Source organism: Gorilla gorilla, chromosome 17 (genome assembly GCF_029281585.2).
Source record: "Gorilla gorilla gorilla isolate KB3781 chromosome 17, NHGRI_mGorGor1-v2.1_pri, whole genome shotgun sequence".
NCBI classification, from domain to species: domain Eukaryota; kingdom Metazoa; phylum Chordata; class Mammalia; order Primates; family Hominidae; genus Gorilla; species Gorilla gorilla.
In genome coordinates, this window is record NC_073241.2 from 50,693,765 (window position 1) to 50,716,422 (window position 22,658).

General features: G+C 41.8%; 1 protein-coding gene, 1 long non-coding RNA gene and 1 other non-coding gene across 9 annotated transcripts in view; 1 reads left to right on the forward strand and 2 right to left on the reverse strand.

Moving 5' to 3' along the window:
• The window catches only part of LOC134757388 (uncharacterized), a 70,018-nt gene extending 57,416 nt beyond the window's left edge, over positions 1-12,602 (reverse strand). The window contains exon 1 of the long non-coding RNA XR_010131274.1: positions 12,438-12,602. This is a non-coding gene — a long non-coding RNA (uncharacterized lncRNA). The remainder of the gene's footprint in view (positions 1-12,437) is intronic.
• GREB1L (GREB1 like retinoic acid receptor coactivator) overlaps positions 1-22,658 on the forward strand; it is a 365,194-nt gene that overhangs the window by 194,823 nt on the left and 147,713 nt on the right. For all 7 annotated transcript variants that reach the window (XR_010131273.1, XR_008673625.2, XR_008673626.2 and 4 more), the window contains 8 exons: positions 1,056-1,172; positions 1,806-1,925; positions 2,935-3,072; positions 5,761-5,946; positions 11,065-11,391; positions 12,578-12,706; positions 13,660-13,794; positions 15,939-16,136. Coding sequence is in view for 4 of the 7 variants with exons in the window: in XM_055368620.2 (XP_055224595.1) it covers positions 1,056-1,172; positions 1,806-1,925; positions 2,935-3,072; positions 5,761-5,946; positions 11,065-11,391; positions 12,578-12,706; positions 13,660-13,794; positions 15,939-16,136 (1,350 nt within the window). In the remaining 3 variants the exon portion in view is untranslated. The remainder of the gene's footprint in view (positions 1-1,055; positions 1,173-1,805; positions 1,926-2,934; positions 3,073-5,760; positions 5,947-11,064; positions 11,392-12,577; positions 12,707-13,659; positions 13,795-15,938; positions 16,137-22,658) is intronic.
• Positions 12,208-12,311, reverse strand: LOC115931486 (small nucleolar RNA SNORD23). Its single transcript, XR_004067969.1, has one exon. It is a non-coding gene; the product is annotated as a small nucleolar RNA SNORD23 (small nucleolar RNA).

Here is a 22,658-nt window from a genome sequence, read left to right on the forward strand (position 1 = left end):
CTGGACAACATAGCAAGACCCTGTCTCTTAAAAAAAAAAAAAAAAAACTTAAAAATTAGCCAGGTGTGGTGGCACACTCCTGTAGTCCCAGCTATTTGAGAGGCTGAAGCAGGAGAATCATTCAAGCCTAGGAATTCAAAGCTGCAGTGAGCTCTGAGCCCGCCACTGCACTCTAGCCTGGGTGACAGTGAGACCTTGTCTCAAAAAAAAAAAGGCCTGGCACAGTGGCTCATGCCTGTAATCCCAGCACTTTGGGAGGCCGAGGCGGGCGGATCATGAGGTCAGGAGATCGAGACCATCCTGGCTAACATGGTGAAGCCCCATCTCTACTAGAAAAAAATACAAAAAATTAGCCGGACATGGTGGTGGGCACCTGTAGTCCCAGCTACTCGGGAGGCTGAGGCAGGAGAATGGCGTGAACCTGGGAGGCGGAGCTTGCAGTGAGCCAAGATCACACCACTGCACTCCAGCCTGGGCGACAGAGTGAGACTCTGTCTCAAAAAAAAAAAAAAAAAGAAAAGAAAAGAAAGAAAGAAGCACACAGAAGTATTTATGTACAAAAATGATATGGGTTTGCTTCAAAATAATTCACAGCATGCATGTGTGTATGTGGAGGGGACGGAGGTAAGAGTATAGATAAAGCAAGATGGGCTGTGTTGGTAAATGTTGAAATTGGATGGTGGGTATGTAGATGTTTGTTATCCTATTCTCTCTACTTTTCTATATGTTTGAAATTTTCTATGATGCAGAGTTAAGAAAATGTATATAAGAATTTTTTTCCCTTCCTCCCACCCATCATCTCCAAAGACTTCACTGAAACTGATTCCAGAAGATCTCTTGGGGTCCTAGGAAATTGTTTCTAAGTGACATTTAATTTTAATGAAGATCTTCCTCTGACAGTTGCAGTTGGTTTTGTATAACTGGACTGAGTCCTATCCATGAGGTTTCTTGGAATCCTAGAGTGTGAGGTCTATCAGATGGTTCCAGCATCCCAGAAAGCAGTGCCCCACCCAGCCTCTGTTCTGAGCACTCCTCTCTCTCCTTGTGTTCTACAGATGCTGCTAATGGAAACAGTAGCCATGGAGGGAAGGGCAGTGCATCCAGCTCCACTCCAGCCCACACAGGGAATTACTCTTTGTCACCACGACCTAGCTATGCATCAGGAGATCAAGGTACAATGCCTGTCGTAGAGTTTTGTAATAATGCACTTACCTGTGGTTACAAGTGCTCCAGATTTTGTAATGAATTATCTGGCAACACACTCTAGAGTTTTTTCTCAGTTCGTCATACAGTGTTTTGAAAGTTTGTAATTGGTGTGAACAGTAATGAGTAAATATCTTGGGATTCTATGTGGATGACCTAACTGGGAAATAATGTTGAAACAAATGTATAAGGAAGTGTCTTGAAAAACCATGGGTTTAGCTGACTAAAGTACAGGATTCAAAGTTCTCTGTTGTGTGATCCTGGACAAATCTGAGCCTTCCTTTCTCCTTTTACAAAATGGGTATAACAACAATATTTCCCCTACAACTCCACAAGGTTGTGGGTAGAATCAAATGAAATAACCTACATAAACTTGGGAACTGTAAAACAACATACAGATGTTAAGTGGCTGTTATTGTAATGTTAGGTTACTAATGTGGCTTTTTTTTAAACTTTACCTCTAAAGGAGTGATTTAGACTTTCTGAGTATAATCAAATTAAAGGTTCTGTATTACTTGTATTACTCTGGCATTCTTTCCTTTCTTCCACATGGCTGAGAACAAGACTATCTCTTTTTTTGTTGTTTTTTTGTTTGTCTTCAGCTACCATGTTCATTTCTGGGCCACCAAAGAAACGACACCGGGGATGGTATCCTGGGTCACCTCTCCCCCAACCTGGCTTAGTTGTACCTGTCCCTACAGTTCGCCCTCTTTCAAGAACGGGTAAGATTTTAACAGAAGATGGATTGTAAGTGTGTTTTTAATTAGCAGAGATTTCTTCTACTTCCATTCTTTCCCTGAATTCTTGATGATGAGTTATATGAGGATATTGATAGTAGCTAATGTTTTGTCCCGATCACATTTGCCTTCCCTATATGCACAAGATCATTACAACTGATCTGAATTCAACCTTTGGCTTAATTTCAACCCATAGCATTGAAAAGCCATTCATTATATGGGACACAATGCTACCAACCCACCATCATAGAGCATATATGGACTTGTTTTGCTAGTAGTGGTGTTAGATTTTCCCTGCTGTTATCTGGTTCTTTATGTGACCCATGCTTATTATTTCTGACCTGGATGGTTCAGTCTGTGGCTAGAAACCTGAAAAACCAAAACCAACTGGCTCTCTTTCAGAACACCTAACTGTAGCTATTTGGTATCCACAGTTCAAACATTTGTCTACCTTGCTGAACAAACCACAGACAATTGTAACTATACTGGTTCTAAGACATAAATGAGTTATTTAAATGTTTGTTTAAATAAATAGTTTTAAAGACTACATAGACATCTTATATACACAAATAATTATGCCAGTCTATCACTGTGGTTGCCTGTAGGTAGTACTGGTTAATGATGAGTTCATCCTTCTTCACACTTTTCTATACCTTTCAAAATGTATGTAATGAACAGATATATGCCTTTGATAATCTTGGGGGGAAAGCTAAAATACCAAACAGGATCCAAAATATTGCATATGGAAAAAACAACTGGAAGGAAAATCACCAAAATGCTAAATAGTAGTTGTAGCCACATGATATGATTATGGTTAATTTTTTTCTCCTTTTGTTTTTTTCACTTATCACTTTACATAATAAACCTAACGAAAAACACAACAAACCATTAGATTTCTAATGCTTCTCTGTTAAAAGTATTAAAACTGCATTGCTTTCTATTGTATTTCATTTAGTTTTCACATCATCTTTCTTGTCAAACTTTTTTTTTCCAGAGCCCCTTTTATCTGCCCCAGTTCCACAGACCCCACTAACTGGAATTTTACAACCCAGGCCCATTCCTGCAGGGGAAACTGTAATTGTTCCTGAAAACCTGCTGAGTAACTCAGGAGTTAGACCAGTAATTCTGATAGGTAAGGTAATGGAATTCCAAGTTGCCTGTGTCTGCTGGAATCTAGGAGTGTTTTTCCATTTCATTGTTTGTGTTTTTTCATGTATTCATGAAGATATTCATCCATCTGTTGATTCTTTCAGCTTTTATTGGTCAGCTCTTTCATGCTATATTAAACATGTGATTAGGAGCTGAGGATAAGGCAAAGTCTTTTTGCCCTCAGGGAGCACTGTTTAGTGGGGGGAGTCTCACCTCGCATGAGCCACCAGCGTTGGTAAATAAGCATTACAACACATGGGCGATACCATTATAGCACACTGTGACATGTGAGCTCCTTAGAGGTTCACAACCAGGAGCAAGCAGAACTCAGAGCTCTGAGAGAGGGCTTACCTCTGCCTGGAGGGATCTGAGAAGACTTCCCAGAGGTTTTGGTTAAGCTGGGTCCTGAAGGTTGGTCAAAGTGGACAAGGTCAGGGAGGAGACATTCCAGTCAAAGGGAGCCAAACCACAAAGAAATGAAACAAGCCAAGCCAGCTGACAGACCCTACTCAAGAGAACCAAGAGGCCCCACAGTTGCAGGTCTGAACCTTAGCATCTTTGAGGAGGCTGAGTCCTTCCAGGTGGTCTACAAGTGGAGGTATAGACATTTAGGGGTTCCTACATTCCAGGACTAACTTAGTGCTTTTCATACCCATGTCAGGAGACTCCTTGGTTTAGGGCTGGCCTAGGCCAGAAGGAGACTGCTTGCTCTACCTTAAGGACAAAATAGATAGGGTGTTTAAGTTCCCCACATCTTTAGGGTGTGTTTACATGCAGTGTTATTTGCTTTTTGGGTTGGCCTGAGCCTGCCTAATTGGATGGTTTTGCTTGGAGTCATGTCCTTTACCTGGTTGCTCTATCTGCTAATCCTAGATCTGTAGGTACTGAGGGGATCCCAGTTGCTTAAATGCTGTATGGATTGGGAAGCTCTTTTTGAACATTAACATAGGGCCACTAAGCTTTGGAAAGATGCATAGAACATGGGACCCTTTGGTCCTTTGGTGCCTGCCTTTTAGAAAGTCTCACAGAGGGACTATCCTCTCCATCAACCACCAAAACAGAGCATATTTTGGACATATTTTATCCTATCTATTTCAAAACAATTTGAGACTGTTTACTGACATTTAGGAAGACAACCTCACAAAAATAGCTAAGATAACAAAGGAACAGGGATCTCCAAGCACCTGAAACTAGTAGAATCTTGCTATTAATCAATGAATTTAGCTTACTTTTTTTTTTTTTTTAAGAAAATCTCAGGAATATCTCCAGGTGGATAGTGTCGGAAAGGAAAGGAAAGGGGAAAGGAAAGGAAATCTCAGGAAGTGAAACATGTATTGTCGTTTGTTTCTGTTTTTGTTTTTTGTCATTGTTTTTTGAGACAGAGTCTTGCTCTGTCACTCAGGCTGGAGTGCAGTGGCACAATCTGTGCTCACTGCAAGCTCCGCCTCCTGGGTTCAAGTGATTCTTCTGCCTCCTGAGTAGCTGAGATTACGAGCGTGCACCACCACGCTCAGCCTAGTTTTGTATTTTTAGTAGAGATGGGGTTTCATCATGTTGGCCAGGCTGGTCTCAACTCCTGACCTCAAGCAATCTGCCTGCCTCAGCCTCCCAAAGTGCTGGGATTATAGGCGTGAGCTGCACCACGCCTGGCCGGTGTTTTTTGTTTTTGAGACGGAGTCTCGCTCTGTGGCTCAGGCGGGAGTGCAGTGGCGCGATCTCGGCTCACTGCAACCTCTGCCTCCTGGGTTCAAGCGATTCTCCTGCCTCAGCCTCCCATGTAGTTGCATGCCACCATGCCTGGCTAATTTTTGTACTTTTAGTAGAGGCTGGGTTTCACCTCTACTAAAGGTGAAAATGTTGGCCAGGCTGGTCTCACACTCCCGACCTCAGGTGATCCACCCGCCTGGGCCTCCTAAAGTACGGGGATTATAGGCGTGAGCCACCTTGCCCAGCCATATTGTCATTTGTTTGTTTTCTGATTTCTTATCTGAAAATAAACTTGATCAGGGACTTTATCAGAAATATTTTATCATTGCAGTTTTACAGAGGATACAGACATGTTTTGCAAACTCATCAGTCTTCCAGCAAAATATTAACTTGTTCCTTCCATGAGAAACAGAGATAATATGAGTACAGTTGTCCCTTAGTATCCCTGGGGGATTGATTCCAGGCCCCGTCCCATATCAAATCGAATATCCTCAAGTCCCTCATATAAAATGGCGCAGTATTTGCATATAACCTATGCACATCCTCCCATATACATTAAACCACCTCTCCATTGCTTGTAATACTTAATACAGTGCCTACACATCATGTCATTCACATGAATTCAGCGTACTACTCAGCCCACAGCAAATTCAAGTTTCACTTCTTGGAACTTTGTGGAATTTTTTCTTCTGACTATTTCAGTCCACGGTTGATTGAACGTGGAACCCACAGACATAAAGGGCCAACTGTATTTTGTTTCCTGTTCATTTAACTTAATATAAGGATAGAATTTGGAGCATCCAAGTGAATTCCCTGGGATTGATATGTTTGAGTGATTTGTTTGGTAGCTATCTCAGAGGGCAGGGAATTTTGTTAAGCATCTTTGATCCTCGTTGAGCAAGTGTACCTGGTTGGACCATAAAAAGAAATGTTGAACTGTACTGACCTGCTTCTATTGGGACAGGCTATGGCACTTTACCCTATTTCTATGGAAATGTTGGTGACATTGTTGTGAGTCCTCTGCTGGTGAATTGCTACAAGATTCCACAGTTGGAAAACAAAGATTTGGAAAAATTAGGGTTGACTGGCAGCCAATTTCTGAGCGTGGAAAACATGATTCTTCTGACGATACAGTATCTTGTGCGGCTGGGTAAGTCATTTTCCATAATCATTTGCTGGTGACTACTTTTGAGGATTTTTTGTGATGTACTTTTTCTTTCTTTCTCACATTTATCCTCCTATCTCTTATTTTCCTTCTTTCGCTTCTAATGTTCTTTCCCTTCAACCCCATTCTCTGTAACTTTTCCCTTTCTCTCCTTCATTTCTTTTCTGCTCCTTTCCTTTCCTCTTCTTTGGGTCCTAGAGGAGATGAATTGCACCACCTAGTGTCCAGTCTCGTGATGCTTCAAAGGTCTCCAAAGTAGTTAAGGTAGGCAGAACCTTAAAGGGTTGTGCCTTGAGCACCCCTTCCCTGGGGAGCTTGGCCAGGCCACCTTTCTGAAAGTGCACCTACCATCTGGAGTGCAAACACAGCCATTGTCTTAAACAATTATTTTCCAGTTTTCCACTTAGCCTTTTTATCTTGTTTATCCACTGGCCCTACACCCATTTTTTTTCTTCTCCAGCTACACCCCTTTGATGGAGTCCCATCGTGCTTTCCATCATTGAGGTCATAACTGTGGACCTCCCTGGAAGGTCTTTAAGCTATAGGGTAAGGGGGATATGTAGGTCATGAACCCTTCACTTCCTCTATCTGATATATTCTCCTAAGCCCCAAAGTGGGTGTATGCAGGTGCCCTGACAATGCTAGAGTGGCTTAGTAGCATTTACATCGAAATGTCCTTTATTTTGCAAATGGCAGTAGGCCATCTGATTATATACTCACTCTACGACTTCAAGCCACTGATTTACTTAGAAAAATATTTGAGATGTGGCCGGGCACGGTGGCTCATGCCCGTGATCCCAACACTTTGGGAGGCCAAGGTGGGCGGATCACCTGAGGTGGGGAGTTCGAGACCAGCGTGACCAACATGGAGAAACCCCATCTCTACTAAAAATACAAAATTAGCTGGGCGTGGTGGCGCATGCCTGTAATCCCAGCTACTAAGGAGGCTGAGGCAAAAGAATTGCTTGAACCCGGGAGGCAGAGGTTGCAGTGAGCCCAGATCACGTCATTGCACTCCAGCTTGGGCAACAAGAGTGAAACTACATCTCAAAAAAAAAAAAAAGAAAAGAAAAGAAAAAAATATTTGAGATGTAAAATTACACATAAAAATATTTGTATGCACTCTTGTGAAATTTTTTAATTTTAGAAAATACTTCAGTGTTAGGAGATAATAAAAACACTGGACTAAATAACTTTAAAAGAAAAAAAAAAGCTTTATTAGGGCATATTCAGTGTTTGTTGCATTAGCTAGCAATCTTGACTAGAACTCTGTGCCCTGAGAGGCTGCCTTGACTTGGCCTCTGCTTCAACATGGCCTTTTGAAATTTACAAGGCACCAATTTCATGATAAACCTAGGACTTACTAATGATGCTTATTGAAAGGTAATACAATTATAAAGCTCATCTGGGTCCACAGCTCATTTGATGACATAATTTTAATTGCTACATACTGAAATTAGATTATAGACTGTGTTCTAAGATCTAAAGCCAACTTCTAAATGCACCCAGAATTAGTAAAACCAGGCTTCATAGAGTGATGATATTATAGCCAACCAAGCAAATCACTATAGCACTCTTTTTCAGTTTGTTTGTTTGTTTGATTATTGGTTTGTTTGTTTTGAGACCGAGTCTCACTCTGTTTCCCAGGCTGGAGTGCAGTGGTGCGATCTCAACTCACTGCAACCACCACCTCCCATGTTCAAGCAATTCTCATGTCTCAGCCTCCCGAGTAGCTGGGACTACGGGCGTGAGCCACCACACCCTGCCAATTTTTGTATTTTTAGTAGAGACAGGGTTTCACCTTGTTGGCCAGGCTGGTCTCAAACTCCTGATCTCAGGTGATCCACCTGCCTTGGGCTCCCAAAGTTGGGATTACAGGCGTGAGTCACCACGCCTGGCCTCTTTTTCAATCTTAATAGCAATTTTTAAAATCAGAGTCTAATTTAATTAAATGAACCAAGTGGTCAAAATAAGATATCTTTTCTTAAAGTACTAAATGCTCTTGTCTTTTGTAAAGAAAAAGAAAAGAAAAGAAAAAAGAAACAATTTCAATTTAATTACACAGATTCTTCTCTGACCTGCAGGATCAGTTCTTTCCTGAATTTGACTTGCAGTCAATCAGTTAGGCCTCTCGATATACATGAATAGCTATTTCTCTTTTAAAACCTAAGCTTTGTACATTGAGACATCTCTATCCCTCAACAACTGTTCTGGAGTCCTTTATTTATTTATTATTTATTTATTTATTTATTTATTGCCTCTGGAGGTTTCAAGAAGGCAAGCAAGAATAGTTTCACATATGCCATAGATTATAGACATTAAAAAAATAAATCTAAACTTCTAAAAGGATTTTTAATACTTCAGCGGCTCAGTTACTTAGAGGTAACAGAGAAGAAGAAAAGCAAGATTCTTCAGAAGGAACCATACCTCTTCACTACAGTCACTTTTAAAAAATCTCAGTCATTTCACAATCAGAAAATCTTTGAAGTAGATAATGAAATCAGCAAATCCAGAGATTCTTGTAAGGCTCTGAGTCTATTTAAACCTTGACTTTTCCTATTAAGGTAGTTCTGTCTGAAAAGTCATTAAAACTGATACCTCAACTAACCTAAGTTATTGGAGATCAGCACTTGAGGGAAAAGATTATTGTTATCAAGCTTGTGAAAGTGGAGAAAAGACACCTGCAATGTAATTGTAAAGGCTGAGGATGAGGCACTGGGTGTGGTGGCTCACGCTTGTAATCTCAGCACCTTGGGAGGCTGAGGCAGAAGGATCACTTGAGCCCAGGAGCTCAGAACTGCAGTGAGCTATGATTGTGCCACTGTACTCCAGCCTGGCAGACAGACAGAGACCCTGTCTCTAATTAAAAAAATAAAAAAAAAATTTTTTTAAAAAGGCTGAGGATGAAAAAGTGATAGTTGATTTTTGGAAGCAAGACATTTTACTCTAAGAAGTCTCTTACCTCATTTAAACTTTAATACCTTTTCCTCCACTTCTTGATTCCTAATTGTACATCAGTCAAAACTCTATAAAAGCGAGCTTTAAGGCAACAAAGGATGTTGTGAACATGTTTAGTAATTTTATTTTCCCAGAATGCCTTTGTATTTTGAATTAATTATGCCTCCTGATAGAATATGTTACTTAGTCCTGGAGTGAGTCTTATGGACTACTAACCAGGCCCCTGAGCTTTCAGGTTGTTAATGAAAGACAGTAGGGAATTGGAGACAGCCAGGGCCACCTGCTTTTCAGCTGTCATGTTGTGGTGGAAGAAAGCTTTAAAAAAATGACCACCTTCTATCCACTTTGAGCTCACTGAAAAGTGTGTACCTAGTGACAATTAGCCATGATGCCAATTTGATAAAGCTGAATGAAGATCAGACATCTTGGTGGCTCCTAGGTGATTTTTTTTTAAAGAGCATCCCTCCACATTCCCAGCAAGTTTTTTGAGGACAGTAGAGGCCAGGCACGGTGGCTCACACCTGTAATCCCAACACTTGGGGAGGCTGAGTAGGGTGGATACTTGAGGTCAGGAGTTTGAGAGCAGTCTGGCCAACATGGTGAAACCCCATCTCTATCAAAAATACAAAAATTAGCCAGGCATGTTGGGCATGCCTGTAATCCCAGATACTCCAGAGGCTGAGACAGGAGAATTTCTTGAGGCCAGGAGGTGGAGGTTGCAGTGAGCCGAGATCGCGCCACTGCACTCCAGCCTGGGTGACAAAGGGAAACTGTCTCAAAAAAAAAAAAAAAAAAAAAAAAAAAGCAGCAGCAGCAGCATAGAAGAAACACAGACATAATGTATATATTACCATTTTCTTGCCCTGTTTCCATGTATAGAGAAGAAAAATCTGTTTATGAGAATTCTACTCTCCTACCTCTCCCTGGCCTGCACCCAATCCTGGAAAAACTGTTTTCTCCAATTAAAATTGTTGTTTTTATAATATATAAGATTTTATTTAATTTTCTATATCTGAAGAGCATTACTAAACACCTCATTTTCTTACTTTCCCAGAAAAGATGGGAAAGGCCAGAGAAACCACTTAGATCCCTATTAGAGAAAGGAATGGGTCTGACTCACTTGTGGTGCCTCCTTCTCATGCAGAAGTCCAGCCCATCACCCCTTTGTTCTTCCATAAGGGGCTTTTAGCCATGGGTTCTGGGGCTGTTGCTTGGTCTCAGATCACAGACACTGAGGTGTCTGAGCTGGTTTATGGGAGCCTGAGTTTCAAATATTGGGTTCACACAGCAAAAGAAATGATTGAATAGAGGGAGTGACTGTATTCTCACTGCTTTCAATTTAAACTAAATGTTGAAATCTTAGTTCATTTGTGTCACTTGGATACCAAACATTGACTTGCTTATTTTGTTCTAAAGGCTGGTTGAGTTTCTAAAGAGAATAAGAAACAAAATCCCCCTGATTCCAGGGGCCACAGGTCAGCAGTATAAGTTTTGCTCCAACTGGTTGGAGAAGAGGGCCAAATGGCATATTTAACAATCCAGAATGCTGGGGAATAACTAGATCATGAAAGCGTTCTCTGTCTGGGAAAAATGTGAGGATGCCTCCAGTATCACTTGGGAGTGAAAAATAATTAAACTTCATTTCCTGCACAGTATTCTCAAAATTAGGCTTAGAAGCAACACATTAAAATGTTTTCCAAAATGCCTATGACTAAAATGAGAACTGAATGAAACTTAAAATCGGTTATATACCGGTAGGTTGGGTTCTTTTTTCGTTAGTCATTAACAGTTTCCATAATGCCAAGCATAATAGGTCAAGAAATATGCCATGTGCAAGGACCAGCTCCGAGGGCATACAGTGGAATTAATGGTTTCTCTTGGTACCTCCTCTTTTAAAGAGATCAGGAATACAGAAAAACAGAAGCCTGATTTTTTTTTACAAAGATCGAGGCAGAAAGAAAAATAATTTCCAACAGAGAATGATTAGTAGGGACTCTATACTTGTGACCACTCCAAGAAAAAGAGGTTATTTTCTAGTTGGAGTATGTATGATGGGCTGAGAAGGACTGCAGGAAAGCATGTGGGTGTGTGTGTCTCTCCTCCCTGTGATTCTTTAAATTCCAGCTGTAATTCTTTTCTATATAGGTCCTGATCAGGTACCTCTCAGGGAAGAATTTGAGCAAATTATGCTGAAAGCTATGCAAGAATTTACTCTGAGAGAAAGAGCCCTGCAGATAGGTGCTCAGTGTGTCCCTGTGTCACCAGGACAACTCCCCTGGCTTGCTAGATTAATTGCCAGCGTATCTCAAGACTTGGTTCATGTGATTGTGACCCAGAACTCTTTGGCGGAGGGCATTTCAGAGACCTTAAGGACTCTCAGTGAAATGAGACACTATCAAAGGCTGCCAGATTATGTGGTGGCAATTTGTGCATCGAAAATCAGAGGAAATGAATTTTGTGTGGTAGTGTTAGGTGAGTAATTTTTTTGTTTTTTGTTTGTTTAATGAATTCATTCAACCATTTTTCCATTTAAAAATGTGTGTTATGTGTTTCAGGCATCCACATAATCAACCTCTGATTAATTGCTGGAGCTTGGGCTCATCCTCCTAATTTTAAGTTTCCCTTTCCTTCTCAGATCAGGTTTTGTGTAGCCCTCAGTTTGGCTGGTGCCCCTGTCAGCTGGTTGTGGGAGCATTATTTCAAAGCTCTCCCTAGTAACAGATACCCCTGTCTCATGTAACTGCTGTCCTTTAAAGATTTTGGAAATGTTACTACTCTAGCATGTGATAAAGCCAGTGCCACAGGTGGCCTAAGCCAGTTAATCGAATTTGCCAGAAAAGTAGCTCATATATTCCCCTTCTCACTGAACAGTCTATTTAATATTGTAACATAGTCTCTAAAGAAAAGATGCAGAAAGTTGGTACACTACAAAATTGGGGGGTGGGAGGGGATTTTTGTTTGTTTGTTTTGCACTGTGCAGATTTTCTATCAGGCACCCTCGTGGGTAGCCATTTGGACTACATTTTGCTTCTCTCTTCTCTGTACTGAATGGCTCTCACCTCTTCTAGCAAAGAAGCTAAGAAAGCCCCCTCACTTTGACAAAACCTGTCTGCCCATTTTTCTGTGCTACATGTATTTCCAGAAAGGTTCATCAGTGTGATACGTTAATATTTTTTCATTTTTATTTGTAAAAAACATGTTTATATTTTTAAAGCAAATTCATTATAACCATGCAAGCACAATTTTTATAAGGTTTTTCATACTCTTCCCTAGTCTGTTTTTCCCCCATGTTCTCAGCCCCTGGGCATCTGCCCAATTGGCCAGCCCTGGGGCAGCCATGGTGTTGCTCACAGCCCCTGGGGGCAACAGGGACCTTCCTTAGTCATTAAACACAAACGTGCATATTTTCAGTTACATAAGGTACATCATTTTTTTTCCCTGATCATCTGTATTATAAACATTTCTGTTTCTGTCTAGAGTCAGAATTGATATTTCAAATGCTGTATAATTGTCCATACCTTTTGATGTGTCATAATTTTCTTAACCCAAGTCCCTATAGTGACATCCTTTGATTGTTTCCAATTATTGCCATTATAAGTAATGTTCCAGCAACATTTGTTCTGTTGATGAGTCTTCTTTTCTCCCCTCCATCCTGCAGGTCAGCACCAGTCCCGAGCTCTGGCAGAGAGCATGCTCACCACAAGTGAGTTTTTGAAAGAAATTAGTTATGAGCTTATCACAGGAAAGGTCAGTTTCCTGGCATCACATTTCAAAACCACATCATTAGGTGAGTGGTTGTAAGATTTGGCAACACTGGCAGCCCCTAGTTGTATGATTTTCTGAGTTTAAATCTTAGCCTGTCAAGATGAGTGTGGAGCTCAAGCTTGCCAGCTGATCTTTCATTTGAAATGGTTTATCCTAAGTATTTTGTCACTAACACCACAGGAAACAGTAAGGGGGTCTAGAGGAAGGCACATTGGTACTGGATTCAAAAGTCTCAGCTCAGCCACAACCTTGTTGAGTGACCTTGGGCGAGTTTCTCTCTCCCTGGAACTCGGTTTGTTCATTTGTTCCTTCCTTCCCTTTCTTTCCTTCCTCCTTCCCTCCCTTCCTCCTTTCCTTCCTTCCTTTTTTTTTTTTTGTTTTGTTTTGTTTTGTTTTGTTTTACAGTGTCGCACTCTATCGCCCAGGCTGGAGTGCAGTAGCATGATCATAGCTCACTGCTTGACACCACCCCTCTTCACGGGCTCAAGCGATCCTCCCACCTCAGCCTCCCAAGCAGCTTGGACTACAGGCATGTGCCACCATGCCTGGCTAATTTTTTAATTTTTTGTAGAGACTGGGTCTCCCTTTGTTGCCCAGACTGGACTCCAGCTCCTGGCCTCAAGCAATCCTCCTGTGCCTTGGCCTTCCAAAGTGCTGGGATTACAGGCATGAGCCACTGCGCCCAGCCTGGAACTCAGTTTTCTAATCCCATTCTGTCTGCTTTTGAGTATTAGGGAGGTCAAGAGAGATACAACATGTGAAAGCATGTAAATTATAAGCACTATATCAATGAGAGTAGTTCTTGCTATAGAGACACCAGTATACTATAAAGATGGCCAAGTGTAAATACTGATATGAATTGCTGGCTGACCAACAAATCTACTGAGAACAGCCTAACTGCCCAACTTGGGCAGTTAATAAAAATGAAACAAACATATCCTTCCTTGTAACCTTCTTATCTCTATTTTGTAATAGGCGATGACCTAGACAAGCTGCTGGAAAAAATGCAACAAAGAAGAGGAGACAGTGTGGTTACCCCTTTCGATGGAGACCTTAATGAATGTGTGTCACCCCAGGAGGCTGCTGCTATGATTCCCACACAAAACCTGGGTAATGTCATCTCAGACCAAGAGGAGGAAGTCAGTCCTTGGGACAGACATTGTAAAAACTAAGTCATTCTAAGGGTTTTGAGGATTCTTCAAGTCACAGACCACAACAGCCTTTTCCTGATTGTCTACATGATAAACCTGGTTGAAATTAAAAATGCTTTCCCATGTGGCCTGGATCAAAGGCCTTGTTCCTAGTAAAAGTCTTCTGGAATGAAAATCAAAGTCAAAGACTTTATCTTAAGCGCTCTCTCTTTTTTCTCTGAAAGATTCCAGGACATTGGCTCATTTTCCTTAGCTCCACCAGCTGTGCCCAGAGGACTTCAAAAAACTGTCTGAAAGAGTCAGACTACAGGCAGTGCAGCGTCCCCAACTCCTGCTCCTTCACTTACTGTCTGACTTGTAAAACACACATTATCTCAGAGATAGTGAGGCTTTCTTGGCAGATAGAGCAGTGCTACCAACATGTCATCTGCCCTACAACAAGCTTCAGGGGCTCAAAGTGGGAGTGTCAGGGATGAGGAGTCTGATCGTTAAGACTGGATTCATTTGGGTTCAGATTCCTTCCCCAATTCACTGATTGACAGGAATGACATAGGACAGGACAGAAAAAAGAACAGGAGAAAGGATAGATGGGAGACAGACCCATATAAGCTGCTGCTGACAGCCACTTGGCCCCCACTTGATAGGAATGTATCATTTATATATTAGGATTGTCTCAGGCAATAAAAGTAGCATGGCTTGGCAGTCAGCTCTGTTGTTAAAACAAATGCAAATACAGGCAGTAAAATGTTTTGACTTCTCAATGGTATTTGGTAATAAAGTGATGATCCAGATGATCTAAAATGTGTTTATATTAACTGTTTTGAATTGTTAACACATTTAGAATTTAAACATTCTGAGAGGACTTACAGATTCCCGAGTACATTCTTGGTTCCCTCTTTAAAAACCTTGTTTAAAGATGTTTTTGAAATAACAGCCTAACTGTATTAAAAGACAGATATATTTTGATTAGTAGTCTGTAGTACAAAGACTATTTGGGCTTCTATTTAAAGTTGCAGGTTTGGGCTTTTCCAGTGGATTCTCTCAACTACTAGGGAGACCATCCATCTAAATCTCCACTTGCTGTCAGTGTCCATGGTAAATGGGATATGTAGACGGCTGTCTTTGCCTCGGCTGCATTTGATTTTAGAAAACATTAATTAGCACAGGTTAATTAGGCCCTGTTGCAGTTAAACTGCCACATGTGTTCCTGATAATAACCAGCACTTTAAAGAAGCATTGGATGTTGCCTGCTCACGTGTTTAGCTGACTAAACTTCTTTCATTGTGTGTGTGGATGTGCATGCACGTATAAGAAAGATTTCTTGATTATACTTGCAATAAAAAGCTACTGACCTGCTTAGAGTATCTGGGAAATGTTTTTGTAATACGTCACCTGCTGAGTGGCCAGCTGGCCATGTCATGAGTCAGGTGTCTTCAGATAGTCCAGGCATCAGCACTGGAGCTGGCCACAACCACCTAGACCTGCTAGGTCACAGCACTGGCAAAGTGGAGTCGAGTGGGAAGAAAGGTGAAGGTCGTGTCTCCATGACCCACGTTATGTAGTCACTGGGGAGGGAATTTCTGACCATGTTGCAACTGACTTGCTCAAGAGGAAATATTTACTGTAGTGCCTTCCAGAAAAGCTCAGGGGAACTCAGCATCATGATCATTATGGCATCCCCTCTTTCCTTGAACTGGGTCGGGGCTGGAGAACTGGCCTGTGCTGATATTTCTAAAGAAAACTGGAAATGCTACCCTTTCCAGGGATGAGTCTTGGCTCCAGCTGCGACAGTATAATCTGTCTCCTCCACTTCTGGGTTGGGATAGGGGTGTTGAATTAGGCATTTGCGAGATAATCAATCAATTTTTAAATAATACATTTGCAAAACTGCAGTGTCCACTCCTGAGCACATCCTCTCATCCACTTTTCAGGGAAAATAGGCAAATCTATTAAAACTCAGTAGAGAGTGCAAATAGCAGGTGAGAATTCGTAGTGAGAGTGCATTACATTACCGTCTATGTGGTATGTGTCCTCATAGAGATTCACAGTGGCCATTATGGAAGTAAATTAACCTTGTTCTTATGACTTCTCTTTAAATTTTAGATTTAGATAACGAAACCTTCCACATTTATCAACCGCAGCTAACAGTTGCCAGAAAACTCTTATCCCAGGTGTGTGCTATAGCGGACAGTGGCAGCCAGAGCCTGGACCTCGGTCACTTCAGCAAAGTAGACTTCATCATCATTGTTCCCAGATCGGAGGTGTTGGTTCAGCAAACTCTTCAGCGGATTCGACAATCAGGTAAGAGTGAACTTTCAAAGAGGAGCCCACCTAAATCCAGCTTCAGATCCCCTCTGCCTCTTGCTTTTGCTTAATCCGAACGTTTAGAGGATGCTTAAAACCTTCTTCAGTAATAAAAATCATAAAAGCACTTTGTTATTTTGGGTTTATCTGAAGTTTTCCCTCAAAGTACTCTGTCCTTTTTCCCTCAAGGTCAAGGGTAAATTGTTGTGCATGTTTGCCAGGTATGGTTAAGTTCATGATGTAATCTGTGGGACTAGAATCTGGTCATTTATGGATAAAGAGAAATTTTCTCAAGGCGAGGATGGCCCTGCATGAGTTGATGGCGTCTGTGCCACCTGAACTCCTCCCACATGCAGGCCTCATTTGCATAGGTGGATTCTTGGCCATCTAGCACATTAACAGCACGTCTGGGACCTGGAAACCAGAACACCATCCCCCATGTCAGCAATGACGTTCTTTAAGAAAAAAAGGTTAGCGTTATTTCTAATAACTTTAAGTATAAAGAAAAAAAATGTTTTTCCCAGAAAATGTGAAAAGGTAGAGAGCAAAAATTTTACAAGTCTAAAAAAAAAAATGTTACAAGTCTGTGGTAAATAATATCCCTTTTCAGAAATAAAATTTGATTAGAATTACAAGAAGTTATAAGGAATTTAGAAACTTGAAACAGCTGTAAAATGCTTGCCTTTGTAAACTAGGTTTGAAAACGAAATTATAAATGTCAAGTTGCTTCTGATTACCTTAGCTGAGGAAAACACACACACACACACACACACACACACACACACACACACACACACACAGATTTTAGATCTGGAAGATGACTGTTTTTGCCACAGTAAAGAATTTTACTTTCGGCTGGGGGCGGTGGCTCGCACCTGTAATCCCAGCACTTTGGGAGGCCGAGGTGGGTGGATCATTTGAGGTCAGGAGTTCAAGACCAGCCTGGCCAACATGGTGAAACCCCGTCTCTACTAAAAATACAAAAATTAGCCAGGTGGTAGTGGCGCATGCCTGTTATCCCAGCTACTTGGGAGGCTGAGGCAGGAGAATCACTTGAACCCGGGAGGCAGAGGCTGTGGTGAACCAAGACACTGCAGTCCAGTCTGGGTGACAGAGTGAGACCCTCTCCCCAAAAAAAAAAAAAAAAAAAAAAAAGAATTTTACTTTCAATATATTTAAAAACAGGTAGGAAGCAGAAAAATCCAGAAGTGCTTAAAATGTGGTTTATATGTTCATACCTGTCATATTGTGCCTCTCAAATTTTATCCTACATAAAGATCACCTGGGGATCTTGCTAAAATGCAGATTCCACTTCAGTGAGTCTGGGTCGTGCTCCGGATTCTGCATTTGCTTTTTTTGTTTTTTGTTTTTTGTTTTTGTGAGACATAGTCTCACTCTGTTGCCCAGGCAGGAGTGCAGTGGTACAGTCCTGGCTCACTCTGCAACCTCCACCTCCTGGGTTCAAGCAATTCTCCTGCCTCAGCCTCTTCCAAGTAGCTGAGATTACAGGTGTGCACCACCACTCCCAGCCAATTTTTGTATTTTTAGTAGAGACAGGGTTTCACTATATTGGCCAGGCTGGTCTTGAACCCCTGACCTCAAGTGATCCACCAGCCTCAGCCTCCCAAAGTGCTGGGATTACAGGCATGAGCCACCATACCCAGCCCAGATTCTGCATTTCTAACAAGCTTCTAGGGATGCCAATGTCAGAAGACCACAGTTTGAGTAGCATGGCTCAATAAGAAATCTTGCTAGATTGTACTTTTAAAAATAACTAAAAGAGTATTGTAACTGGATTGTTTGTAACACAAAGGATAAATGCTTCAGTGGATGGATACCCCATTTACCCTGATGTGATTATTATACATTCCATGCGTGTATCAAATTTTCTCATATGCTCCATAAATATATACTCCTACTGTGTACCCACAAAATTTAAAATTAAAAGTTTTTAAAAAGGCCTCTTGTTCCAGAGGCCAAATGAGCTGACTGACAGTACATTTTGCCCTGTTTCTATCTCTTTAACCCCTCTTGGTGGCTGTGACTGACATGTGAAGTTTTGTCCACATCTTCTGGAGTCCCAAGTGCCTGGTTGACAGTGCAGTCTTCTTTTTAGCCTCTCAGTTTTGGAATGACAAGTTACAAAATGACTTGTTGGAAATATCGACCTGTAGGTGATGAGCTGGAGAAGGTCAAATGCCTTCTCTCACAGCTCTCCCAAAAACCAAAGTGAGTTCTCTCTCTCAGCTACCGGCTTCTTTCTGCATTTATTTTTCCTGCCGCTTCTCCAGTATGGGGAGTGGGTGGGTGTCGGTCACACCAAGCAGTAGCCAGATTTTTTGTTATTTCATATGGATTTTTTTCCTTTCGTAACATGGAGGAAGGGCCTTGTCTTTTAAGTATTTTACTTGTACCAGTTGGCATTTGTGGCCTCCCTGAGTTTGTGATCTGATATCCCAAATTGTGCTTGAGCAAACACATCATGGCACCTGTTTGAAGTGACGAAATCATCTGCAGAGCCTTTTCCTGAAATAACCTCTCAGTGACCTGCACTTTCACCTTTCCTAATAAATGTAAGCTCCTAAATAAAGCCTTGCATTTTTGACAGATGAATAAATTGTACAGGTTTTTTCCTTTCTCTTCTCAATGCCCTCAGATTTTTCTAAAGTGTTTTAAGATTATCACCTCTCAAAAAGGTACCAGAATTTGACCAATTATGTAAGCTTAGAATCCAGAAAAAAAAATCAATGTAAGAGACATGTTTGGCACACTCAAAGCAAAGCATATTTTTAGAATTATTCACATCTGGCTTTGGCATACATACTGAAATTTTTGCTGCAAAAACAATCACTTCTGTATATTTGAACATACCTTTATTTTGTTATAAAAACATGATTATGGTATGCCTTATTTTTAAAAAATAAAGTAGAAACCTTTAAACATTTATAATCCTGCCATTCAAGGGTAACCACTGTTAAAATGTTGGCATTAACAAATAACTTAATACCTAGTGTTCCACCTCCCTTCCCTACCTCTGTTGTTTTCACTTGGCATTACAGTGTGTACCTTTTTCCATGTCATGAACATCTTTTGTGAGCATCATTCTTAATGTATGTATAGTCATATCATAATTACAAAAAAAAGTATTTATTTTGATATTTAAATACCTTCATATTCTTGGAACACATACCAATTGATAGAAGAGAAAGGACTAGAAGCATGTTAAAATGTACGGAGAATTGTTCCGGGTAGAATAAATAGCAGGAGATCATCCATTAAAATAACTCTTTAAAATCATAGCTGTTAAAACAAAGTTTTTAAGAAATCATCTGACTTAGTTTCCTCATATGTCATCATGTGAATTGAGAAGAGCCTAGTTTGCCTGAGATCACAGGGCACAGGGGTGTCCCTGAGAGCAAGGACAGTTTTTTTTTTTTTTTTTGAGGCCGAGTTTTGCTTTTGTTGTACAGGCTGGAGTGCAGTGGCGCGATCTTGGCTCACCACAACCTCCACCTCCCGGGTTCAAGCGATTCTTCTGCCTCAGACTCCAGAGTAGCTCGGATTACAGGCATGCACCACCATGCCTGGCTAATTTTTTTGTATTTTTAGTAGAGACGGGGTTTCTCCATGTCAGTCAGGCTGGTCTTGAACTTCCGACCTCAGGTGATCCACCCGTTTCGGCCTCCCAAAGTGCTGGGATTACAGGTGTGAGCCACCGCGCCCGGCCCAAGGACAGTTTTTTTATTGTTGCATGTCTAGTGCCTCATTTCATGCCTCTCTTGGGCCTGGCACCAGCAGGTGCTCAACTGATGTTTGAATGGAGGGCTAGAAGGAGAAAGAGATGGGCAGAAGGAGAAACAGTGTCCAAGGTCTCTGTGTCCTGGTTCCATTTGCCTCCTTTACTAAAGAAAGCATTCTAGCAGAGTCTGCCAGGAAAAGCACCCAGGCAGAGAAGAGCTGCCAGAGTATGCAGAAAGGGCACATCCTTGGCAGTGCCTGCATGGCTGAAAGTAAAAGGATGAAAATAGAAACCATCACGTTGTTGCAGATCCAGCACTAAAGTGAAGCATTTGAAACCTCAGCTCACATTCTGATGAAGAAATGAAGGAAAGAGGGGAGGGAGGAGGAAAAAGGAAAACAAAACAAAATATCATGGACAGAATTTGAAGGTTAAAAAAAAAGAAATGGAATGGGTTTAACATCTTTTAAGTTTGCGTAACGTAGACTTGTAACTGCTGGAGTGATCAGTGGGGAAGGAGCATTTTTATACTATAGGAAATTATTTTATTTTAGTGTCCTTTTTTTAGAAATCTGAAGTGGTAGCATAATTCTAATTCGGAGGACCCCACATTCTGTGAATGAGAATACTAGCATACTGGTGCAATCCAAAGGCAAGCCCATTTCAGTTCAAGGTGGGAGAGAGAAGTACAGGAAGTGACTGTCCGTTTTTCGCCTCCATGCTCGTAAAATGGTGTTGGTGGGAGCCCCAGCAAATGGGAGCGGATCTGGAGGTATCCAGGCAAGGAGGTTTTATCCTGTCAGGGGAATGACACAAATCTGATACTTTAACACATGCATGATTATAACAAAGCCAGAAAGACGTATTTGTCTGCTGATATAGAGATTACTCTATTCAAATGGACATAAGGCAGTTTTAAGGAAGCAGTAGACATTGCGGGGGAAGTGAAGAGAAGGAGGAAGTGAAGAGAGAGAGGAAGGCATTCCCACTTTCTTTTCTTTTTCTTTTTCTTTACTTTTTTTTTGAGACGGAGTTTCGCTCTTGTTGCCCAGGCTGGAGTGCGGTGGCACAATCTCGGCTCACTGCAACCTCCGCCCTTCAGGTTCAAGTGATTCTCCTGCACCAGCCTTCCGAGTAGCTTGGATTACAGGCGCCCACCACCATGCCCAGCTAATTTTTGTACTTTTAGTAGAGGCAGGGTTTCACCATGTTGGCCAGGCTTGTCTTGAACTCCTGACCTCAAGGGGATCTGCCCACCTCGGCCTCCCAAAGTGCTGGGATTACAGGAGTGAGCCACCGCACATGGCTGGCATTCTCAGTTTCTAAAAACAGATTTTCTTGTGGCAGAGCTTTCTTCTGTAAGATAACAATAAATTAAAAAAAAAATTTTTAATACAAAAATAAAGACATATTTTTTTGGTCTCACCAACCTTATACTCCCTTGTTGGTCACTTAAAATTTCAACAGAAAAAAGACAGTATTTTTTGTTCAGTGACTAAGACACAGGGAACAGGTGCCCAGGAAGAATGTACTGGGAAACTGCTCTGTCTTGAGGTAGAGGAAACACGAGAGATTGCTCTGTGCAAGCATAACCCAGCACATGCATTGCTGTCCGGGGGATGGCCCAGCCAGTACCCAGCTCTCAGTACCTTCCGGTCTCACCCTCAGGCACATTTACCCCCCGCTTCACCACAGCCACAACCACTGCACCCCTCGTCATACCCTGGACCCTGCCTAATCCTGGAATCACCCATTCAGATGTTCCCAATTTCAGGCCACACTCTCCTTCAGGCCACACATATACATGTTCTCACTGTGTGGGGAAAAATCAACCTTTCCAGTTGATGGCGTACTAAATTCTTGTTTTGTTTTGTTTTGTCTTGTTTTTGTTTTTGTTTTTATTTTTGTTTTGAGATGCAGTTTTGTGGCCCAGGCTGGAGTACAATGGCATGATCTCGGCTCACTGCAACCTCCACCTCCCAGGTTCAAGCAATTCTTCTACCTCAGCCTCCCGAGTAGCTGGGATTACAGGCATGTGCCACCATGCCCAGCTAATTTTTTTTTTGTTTATTTTTGAGACAGAGTTTCGCTTTTGTTGCCCAGGTTGGAGTGCAGTGGCACAGACTTGGCTCACTGCAACCTCCGCCTCCCGGGTTCAAGCGATTCTCCTGCCTCAGTCTCCTGAGTAGCTGGGATTACAGGCATGCACCACCACACCGGGCTAATTTTTTTATATAGGTGGAGTTTCACCATGTTGGTCATGCTAGTCTCAAACTCCTGACCTCAGGTGATCCACCCACCTTGGCCTCCCAAAGTGCTACAATTACAGGTGTGAGCCACTGCTCCCAGCCTAATTTTTGTATTTCTGGTGGAGATGGGGTTTCACCATGTTGGCCAGGCTGGTCTCAAACTTCTGACCTCAGGTGATCCACCTGCCTCGGCCTCCCAAAGTGCTGGGATTACAGGCGTGAGCCACTGTGCATAGCCCTTTTTTGATTCTTTAGTTGGTTTTCTCTCCCATTCTCCACAGTGGCTGTCATGGACTCCATTTCACTCCTCAAACCCCAGACTTCATCCCTCATCCTTCTCTCTTAGCAAATGACCATGCTACCCCACCCAAAGAAAAAAACAAACAAAAACTTCAAATAAAAACTTGCCTCTAGGCCAGGCATGGTGGCTCATGCCTATAATCCCAGCACTTTGGGAGACTGAGTCAGGTGGATCACCTGAGGTCAGGAGTTCGAGACCAGCCGGGCCAACATAGTGAAACCCTGTCTCTA